Here is a 9,414-nt window from a genome sequence, read left to right as displayed (position 1 = left end):
TCCCGCGCGTTTGGGCGCATAAAACCACTCAAAATTTATTTTACCTCTATAAATGAATACTTTATTATCTGTTGGAGTAAATATAAAAGATTTGAGGGTTTAATGCCGCGAAGGTAAACCTGGTATAATCTATTGTGGTGAAAGGCTCAAAAATATTAATGCCTAGAGGAGTCTAAACCGATATATCTGTCTAAACTGATATACACTAGACGGTATGCATCTTGTCCGTTTGGACTTGGGCGCTTGTTTCGATAGCAACGTCCACTCTGCTACGCCATTAAGCCCACCGACCCCGTCCGAGACTCGCCAGGCCCCGCAGCCCACGAAGCGCCAAAAAACGGCACCTTGGGCTGTTGTCAAATGGACTGAGGTCGGCAGCAACAACGCAGCGTCCAATTTTAGATCGCACAAACTACACACTGTTGGTCGTCCGTAGGTGTCTCCTAATGCATTCACGGCCTTGGAAGAACGATGGACCACCGGCTACACGTCAAACAGACTAGACACAGTGACACATCCTTCAACTCCCTTATACCTGAGCTGTTCCCGAAAACCAAAGACAAGCGGTACAGCACCTCTGCGGAGTACGTGGCGTTTGCGAAAGATGTGAATGGACATTCCACGCACATCGAAGTGCCCCTTGACGATATCCTTGCAGACTTGGTCGAACTGGCGTCTGGCTCGTCAGATGCCGCTCTTCATCACCCGACGATGCGACTAGCCGAGGATCGCTCGACCTCGCGAGCCTCATCAAAGCAGGCCCCGTCGACTTTGGCATCCACCTTCATGCACTCTTCTCGAACGACCGCCAAACCTTTGAGTATTTCATTCGCCAACGGCTTGTCCACCGCTGGCTACGCGCGACTTGGGGCGGTAACTCGTCCTTTGACCATCTCTACACCAAAACGTTCGGCATGACCATGACCCGCACGTCGATGGTGCACTTGTTTGGGGAGATGCGTATTGCAGACAACCTCGCTTGTGTCTCCGCAGCAACTGCTGAAGGGGATGAGGTGTCTCTAAGTCGCCTCGAGTTGGAGCTGGTGCTCACCTTTGCAGACGATTATCGGTGCACAGTCCACTGTTCTACACCTCTGAAGCCGCTGTGCTCTCTTCCACTGGACCCTGTCGAATGTCATTGCCATGCATCGCGGACCTCGCAGTCTCTCATCTAACACAATCGCCGCTGTCCTTTTGACGACACAATTGGGCTCCGAGTTATGGCGTATCCTTGAAAACCTCTACGCTGACGACGACGATATACTGCGCGTCCTGGCGACTCTTCTGGAGCTGCATGACTTCCACTGACCTTTTTCACCTTGATCACCTGGATGTCCTGGGACGTTACCTAGTTGTCAGGACGGCCTGGCATCGCCTCCCGGTTTACATTCACAACCTCTACGCCCCAACGGAGTCTCACCTTCGCAGCGAGTTCTTCCAAGGACTACCCCGTGATTTTGAAGACGACAGCCTACACCTTACCGGAGGCGATTTCACCCTCCCCATTGACCCTGCCCTTGACACGTTCAACCTGCACCCTCGTCCTGTCAGTGGCGTTCCAATTGTGTAGAATGGCTCACAGACCTGCGTGTGATTGACGCTTGGCGACTTCGGCACCCTCAGGAACGCTCGTACAGTGGACCTGGTCGTATCAACCGACTCGACTACATCTTTGTTGACCACGACCTGGCCACCAAGCTCAGTTCTGTGGCGTCGTACAATGCCAACGTTCATGGCGGCGACCACTTGTCGCACACATTGATGCTTTCCAACAACATGCCACCCCCGTCCAAGGGATATTGGCGTCTGCCCCGCGAGTTCCTTGACGACTTTAATGTCGTTAAAGCAATCCAAGAGGAAGCATCTACCTTCCTCGACGAGATGAACTCCAACCCAGACCGCAATCACGGAGCGATGTGGTATGGGTGGTTGAAGCGCATCAAGTCTCAATTAGTCAAGTGTCATCGCCAACACCTCCAAGCTGGCAAGGCTAACCTGGAGTACCTGCTTGCGCGTGGTGGCGGCCAAGCGAGCCTTTGAGCGTTCGGGCTATGGTGCAGAGGAGGTAGTGGCGAATTGACTGGCGTATGCGTCGGCTCGCGAAGAGTTTGCACACGTCTGTCGCGACAAACAGTTCGACTTCCACGCAAGCTCTAATGAGCGTGGCACGTCACACTTCTTTCGCCGCCCCTGTGGATCCAAAGTACCCATTACCTCAGCCACTGTCGATGGCGTTGTCGTGACGGATGTTCGAGCTGTCCATGATGCGTTCACCCAGCACTGGAAACACATCATGTCAGCTCCTACAGGTGGTCCCCCCATCAATCGAGAGCGCCGTAGAGCTGTGGTGCGCACTCTGTCTAAGCGGCTATCGCGTGAGGACCGTGCTACACTCGACGAACCTCTCACTGCCGCTGAGCTGCACGTCGCGCTCAAGACCATGGACCCGGCGAAGTCCCCCGGGCCAGATGGGTGGTCCGCAGGATTCTTCCAAGTTGCGCCAGCGGTGTTCGCTGAGATCCTGTTGAAGGTATTCACCTACCAACTCCACTACATGGATGGCTACTCCCGCTCCAGCGCGAGAGTGCAGTTGCTCTGTTGTACAATGCTGGCGAACTAGCCATCCTTGCAACTATCGGCCCATTGCACTCATGCCGGTCGAAGTGAAAATCTTGTCGCGTGCGTTGTCCCCCTCCCCCGTCTCGCTCCAAAGCTCGTACACCCTTCACAAGCTGGATTCATCCGTGGCTGTCGCCTCCACGACTACGTCATTCTCATGCAAGCCTTGCAGCAGATCTGTACGTCAAATGATCATGACCACAATGTTAAGTTTCTGGATTTCTCCAAAGCGTACGACATGGTCGACCAGGGCTTCCTGTTCGACCAGCTCGTGGAGATGAACATTGGTTCGGCCTTTCTTGACTGGGTGAGGCTCAGTCAAGAAAGGCCGAGCCAATGAGGCTCCTTTACGCCTCACCCGTTGCTTGGCTAATTTTCAACGGCGTCCTGATTCCGCAGTTTACACCCACCAGAGGCGTCAAACAAGGTTGCCCGTTGTCGTGTTTGCTTTTTGTCCTGTACCTTGAGCCTCTCGGTGACATGCTCCGTCAGCAGCCTCACCTAGGCATCCCCCTTCCCGACGGTGACCCTCTGACCAGCATTTTCTTCGCCGATGACTCCACACTGCTCTCATGCGACCTTCCATCGGCCGTGGAGCAGATGCACATCGTCGAGGAGTTTTGCGTCGTGTCGGGTGCGATGCTTAACCAAGCTAAGTGCATGACGTTGGTTCTGAATGACCATCTGGACCCCACGGACATAGACGACTGTGTCAGGACCTCCGGCAAAATATTCGGCCTCCTCCTCGCTCACAGACTCCCCCGAGACTACCAAATTGCCCATGTGCATGACCGATTCCTCGCGCGTTTTCAGCAATGGGGCTGCCGAGCCCGGACCATTCACGGTCGACGCCTGCTAGTACGTACAGTCATGTTGTCCTTACTATTGCAAGTCCCGGCTTTGACTCCAGTGCCCCCTCGATGGTTCGTGAATGGCAATCGATGCTCAACCGCTTCATCCTTGGCCGCAACACACTGCGTACTGACCAGTACCAACCACTCATTGCTCGAACATGGCAATACGACTGCTTCAACGTCTCATGCTGCCTGGCTCGTTGGACTCTACCCCATGGTTGAACCTCGTCCAACGACAATTTGCACGAGTATTGGGCAAACTCTCGCGAAACTCACACATGTACGATGTCTTGCTGTACCACACCCATCGCAGCTCGAAAGGACTCATGTTGTGGGAGATGCATCTCTTGTGCATTGATATTTGAGCCCAATGGGCCGCCGTCCCTATGTCCCGGCGCATCCCGCTCCCACCGTCCCTCGCAACAATGATGCAACTGCCAGTATGGCTGTCGTGCTACCAGCCTTTCCTATCGGCGAGTGGTCACTGCACTGCTAGAGTCGTCACTGCTCCTCCGACCCGCCGTTGGTGTCTGCACTGCGCCAACAATGGCAACCGATGCCTTGCTGACATGCTCACCGAGCACGGGCAGTGGCCATCCCAAACTGAGTTCCTGGCTCGAATGTCACAAGCCAACCCAGCCGCTCGGGTGCGTCTAGACCCATCTGGCAACATCACTTGGGCACCCATCTACAGGTTGGGCATGGTCTACAACCACCTGACCTCGTTGTATACGCGTCTCCAGCGCTCAGTAGACAACCCCCCTGGTGTCGCGGAATCCCACACATATTTCGCGTATGTCAAAGGCGTGGCGCGACCATTCCAACACTGGACGAAGAAAATGATAGTGGCGATGGCGTACCACGCCCCTACAGCCTACGTTCGTCACCCCATGGCCATCACCTCTCGCGACACACCAATTGCCATCGCCAGTTTTGTCCGTTGAGTCCGGCAGACATGTAGTCTCCCTCCACTTGTCCAAGGGAATGTCTGGCTGCGTTTGCTATTCTGCATGCTCCCAGTCAACAGCCGACTTGCACACCTCCAATCCGGTCTCCCTGATGCTGTGTGCTGTGTCTATGGCTGTGGGCTCGTCAAAACCCAACACCACACATTCCACGCATGTGTCCACGGTCGCCCAATTTGGCAATTCCACGCGGCAGCATGGCGGCATTACGGCATCGACTTTTCGTGGACAGCCACTCCAACCTGGACAGTTTTGCTGTGAGCCCCGTATACGCCCATAAGACTGACGCCCTGCACATGCTGTGGAAGCTCCTCGTTGCGAACGTCCTACACCGTATATGGGCCCAACACAACAAGTTCTGTACGATAATCGCGCTGCACTCCCCCCGCGTGTCTGGGAAGAACTAACATTTATCGGTTGGATGCATTCAGTCCGCCGGTGGCTTCGGTTCCAGCACCCCGACTACCCACTTCGGGCTAACGTAGTTTGAATTCTACGTCCACTCAGCAACCAATTCAACTACCGTCGACTCTGGACCAAGTACCCATGTGGGGTTGAGAAGTGCTTACTTCTCAACCCCACAGGCCCGACAGCAGAACCAGCAGTGCGGCCTTGTTCTCAACGCACTCATGTCTCTGAGCCCAACTCGGCAACTCCCCGTTACCTCCGACTAGAAGTATTGTATTTATTATCCCCCATGCCCACAACACAGTATCTCCGACATACCAAAGCAGTCTGGATTCTCTCGCCCACGCCAAACTAAAAACAAGCTTAAACAAAGCGTCCTCAACGAGACTCACCAGCAATTCGCTGCCGATTTTCACCGCGAATACGCCTCCAATGACAAGAACTGTGTGTGCAACGTTGACGAAACCGGGATGTACTATGACCTTCCTCCGACGTACATTTGGGCAGTCAAGGGTGGCAGTTCGAAGATATCCTGCGGCGAAAAGCACTCCATGCGAATGACAGTCCTCACGGTCACAGCTGACGGCAGCAAGGTTCCTCTCATGACTATAATGAAGAGCAAGCCCCGCGGTCGCATTGAGAAGGAATATTTCCCATCCTTTCCCGCTGGTCACAAATACGCTGTTCAGGACAATGCCTCGATGGACAGTTGAGTCTGGGCACAGTACCTTCGTGACGCCTTGGGCGAGCACATCGAGGGCCCGTCAGTCGTACTTGTGGACATTTTCGACGCTCATGTGTCCGACGAGTAATAAAAGTTCATTTATGACGAATTGGGTACGCGCCTGTGCCCTCTGCGCCAGAACTCAACGTCCGCCTGCCAGCCTCTTGACGTCGGCGTGATGGCTCCTTTCAAGAGGAACCCTTGAAACCTGTGGCTTATGAGGACAAGTGGTTGGAGGCGATGAGGATCCCTACTCTCTTTCGGCCAAGCAAAAGCGAATGGTCATGGTGAAACGTGCGATTGCTACCTGGGACTTGGTCACTGAAGATGTAATTCGCCAAAGCTTTGCAAAGGTCATCCCACAATAATTGGTTGTAATTCGATGTATTTTTTGCAATTTTTTTACAAACTTGAACCAAGATAATCTGAGTGAGCCCCGGGACTCGAATCCGGGGCTCAATCAAGACACATAACGTGTATTACCACTGCGCTATCGCGTCAAACGCTTACGCTTGCAACGTGACCATTGTATAAATCAAAGAAAGTTCGAAGCCTCCATTATCTTCTAATGACCTCTACGTTATACTTTGTCCCTTTTGTGAAAGCTCAATATTTGAATCTACGAGAGTTTCACAATTTCATTACCTCATAAATGAATGAAATTTCTATCGTCAGCTCTCGTAGGCTATTATTTTGGTCGAACATATAAGTACATGGTCCAATTAGGTTTGTGGAATCATCCTCAGCACGATGTCAAAGTTGGCGTTGCATTCCGTCGATCCCAGTAATTTACTACGAATACCCCCCCCCCTTTGACACTGAGCTACATAACCTCGTTTTGGGTCTGAGACAATGCATATCGCTAAGCACCCCTCCTTCAAGATTCTATTCCTGTACAAAATGGTAAACCTCTATAAGATGATATATTTGTAGGATTCACCCGTCATTTTCCTTATACTGATTTCCACCCGACTTTTAAACGGGCCAAAGTCGATAATTTTTATGGATTTATAATATCGAATGTCAAGGTGAAATTGAAATTTCAAAAGGCTCAATGATGTTTGCATGATGCCACATTGAAATCATGAAGCTACGCATGACCTTGTTCGATAAGCACGAGCTGTATGCTCATCACAAGGAACCTCCAACCGCTACGTACTCCCAATTGGCTATGTGGGCTGCTGAAAAGTTCACCCTCGCATCAATCGCAACAAAAGCGACAAGTGGAAATGTACTAAAACGACACACTACGCTAAACCCTCGTGCCGACAACAAAATGCGTAGTATTATCTGTCCTGTTTCCCTGTCTGCCGTCGATCGAACAAAGTGTCCTTGCTTGGATCCTGCGGTGCGAAGACATGGGGATATGCATCACTGGCGAACTCATCTGCAAGCAGGCGTGTATCGTTTGCGACCAAATCTACATCCTCGCTTCGAAACGCATCGCCTTCACTAAGAGATGGTTATATAAGTTCCAAGTCAAGCATGGACTTACGAGCAAAGTGCAGCATGGAGAGGCTGCCCCTGTGTCCCCTGCTGTCGTCGCCGAGGGCCGTCAAGAAATGAAGGCAGCCACCGGTGGCTACAGTGCTCGCAACACCTACAACATGGATGAGACGTCGTTCTTTTACTGTCTATCCCCACATCGTTCAATCACACGCAAGCGGCAACCAGGGACGAAAAAGTTAAAAAACATATTGCACTTACCACCAATGCTGCCGGTACGGACGTCGTCGATCCGCTTTTCATTGGCACTGCTGCCCGACCGCGGTGCTTCAACGGTGTTGCGGCCACTGACCCTGGCTTCAATTACCTATCGAGCAAAAAATGATGGATGACCGGTGGGATTTTCAACACGTACCTACTGCAGATGAACCAGCGGATGCTTTCCGAGAACCGTAAGGTTCTCCTTCTGGTCGACAACGCGCCACCACATCGACCCAACGATGAGTCCCTATTGACAAATGTGAAGGTGAAAATGCTACCGAAGAATACAACAGCGCACCTGCAGCCCCTGGACGCTGGCATCATTGCCTCGTTCAAGGCGAGAGTGAACCAGCTCCAAGTGCAGAACGCCCTGCAACAGGTTGATTCTGTGATGTCTGGTAGACAAGATGGTCTCTACGAGGTACCTTTGGTGGTGGTGGAGGCAATGTCTTGGGCAATGGAGGCCTGGCGGTCGGTGACACAAGCGACAGTTGTTAACTGCTGGAATCGGACAGGCATTCTTGACACTAAACTGTCGACATTTAGCGACCATGTAGCGGCCATCCACCAGTTGTAAGAAATTGTACCTGTTTAATTTTGTGTCCTTTTAAAGTTATTACTCAGCCGCCGTTTAAAAGTCGGATGGACATCAGTAGTTTAATCCAGTATAAATTCGGCTGATCATTGAGTCCTGTTTGAGTGACTGGAGGAATTTCAGCATACTAGTATACCTCACTTCTTGTGGTTGTAAAAATTGCGCGAGAAACACTCAAGTTTAGGAAGGTGAAATTCGGCTGATCACTGAGAGCCTACGTTACGAGCCATTGAATGGCACTCTTTCCGCGAGGCATCGCTTGCAGCAAGTGACAAGTGGAAGTCAAGGCGGCTGACTTAGCCTGTAGGCAATCAGGAATAGGGCTCTTGCGCCAAAGCCATCGTACTTGGCGAATATAACGCTATGCGATTCACGTTTGTTGATAATGTGACTTTTTCGTCACAATAAAACATCATTGATGTGAATTCAGTTACTCCCACAATGTACGTACAACAACCACTCAACACACTCGGGCGCGATATGAAGTGCGCGACCACAGATCGCGCAGGTTTATTTGCCGCACCAGAAAAGCCCGTAGTTTTTGTTGTAGTACGCGCAGTCGTCCTTGTCATAATTCAAGCACTTCCGAGCGGAAGCGAAGTAGCACTCACTGCACGTGGCACAGCCTGGATGAACAGTGGGCTTTGGGTTTGGTTTGCTAATTTGAGGAAACGAAACCACTTCCGCGACATTGCACATGCCAAGGCCTTTCACGCCCCGCTTGAGGCGGATGTAGCCGGCTTCGCCCCAGCTAGTGCCCCACGAGTTCCGGATCTTGTATGTCGTACCATCGTACCCCACGGCAATGACAGCATGGTCAGAAGGTGACCCCGGGCATTGCGTGATCACACCGGAGCGGTAGTTCATCCACGCGGAGTTGCCCGCTTCGACCAGCACCGACACCGGTTGGGTGTTCAAAATTGTGTCCAGAGCTGCTTCTCCCGCCACTTGGTAAGCAGCACCAATTTTGAGTTTCTTTTTGGTACACGTGTTCGTGCACGTGCCAGTTTGACTTGTCTTGCCAGATGTGTAGGGATAGTCTTTTTCCAAGCACATTCCCTGGGTGGTGTACGTGATGGCAGCAAACGGCCAACCACCTCTACAGCCCACGCTACCACCGTTGGTGGAACAGCTCGTCACTTGCTGCTCGGACAGGTCGAGAAGCTCTCTCGTCACGATGCAGTGCGCCGACTCAGCAGCACTCACGGCCGAGAAGGCCCAGCACGACCCACACTGGCCTTGGTTGCGCACGGGGTTGACGCACTTGCCAGTGGTCCAGTCCACCGACGCTGCCTTTGCGCTGGTCATGTTGAGATCGGCCGAGGGGAGCGAGCGAACCGAAGCAAGGCCTTCCTGGAGAGTCACGCCCTCCACGAACATCTTGAACTCACAGTGGGCGACACGTACGAGGGGCCAAAATACCATATCTCAATCAAATCTGGATCAATTTTACTCAAAATTTGTATGGTGACATGGAACGCTATGAAACGACGACCCCTGCAAACAGATACCTCTGAATCTCAGTAGTTCACGAGAATTCGT

General features: G+C 52.2%; 3 protein-coding genes across 3 annotated transcripts; 2 read left to right on the top strand and 1 right to left on the bottom strand.

Annotated features, from left to right (window-relative positions):
- Positions 1 to 471: 471 nt before the first annotated feature.
- H310_02808 (hypothetical protein) lies at positions 472 to 2,040 on the top strand (the record flags this gene model as incomplete). Its single annotated transcript, XM_008866443.1, has 3 exons — positions 472 to 674; positions 722 to 960; positions 1,571 to 2,040. 3 exons carry the CDS (start codon positions 472 to 474, stop codon positions 2,038 to 2,040), a joined length of 912 nt encoding a protein of 303 aa, XP_008864665.1.
- A 47-nt stretch (positions 2,041 to 2,087) lies between these two features.
- On the top strand, positions 2,088 to 4,417 carry H310_02807 (hypothetical protein; the record flags this gene model as incomplete). Its single annotated transcript, XM_008866442.1, has 5 exons — positions 2,088 to 2,133; positions 2,220 to 2,530; positions 2,621 to 2,926; positions 3,112 to 3,288; positions 4,064 to 4,417. The coding sequence occupies 5 exons, from the start codon at positions 2,088 to 2,090 to the stop codon at positions 4,415 to 4,417; spliced, it is 1,194 nt and encodes a 397-aa protein (XP_008864664.1).
- Positions 4,418 to 8,382: 3,965 nt separating this feature from the next.
- Positions 8,383 to 9,252, bottom strand: H310_02806 (hypothetical protein; the record flags this gene model as incomplete). The annotated part of the gene is made up of 1 exon (XM_008866441.1): positions 8,383 to 9,252. One exon carries the CDS (start codon positions 9,250 to 9,252, stop codon positions 8,383 to 8,385), a length of 870 nt encoding a protein of 289 aa, XP_008864663.1.
- Between the last annotated feature and the right edge of the window lie 162 nt (positions 9,253 to 9,414).

Source organism: Aphanomyces invadans (assembly GCF_000520115.1).
Source record: "Aphanomyces invadans strain NJM9701 unplaced genomic scaffold supercont1.4, whole genome shotgun sequence".
NCBI lineage: Eukaryota > Oomycota > Saprolegniomycetes > Saprolegniales > Verrucalvaceae > Aphanomyces > Aphanomyces invadans.
Note: the sequence above shows the minus strand (reverse complement) of the source record. Positions and strands in the feature narration are given on the sequence as shown.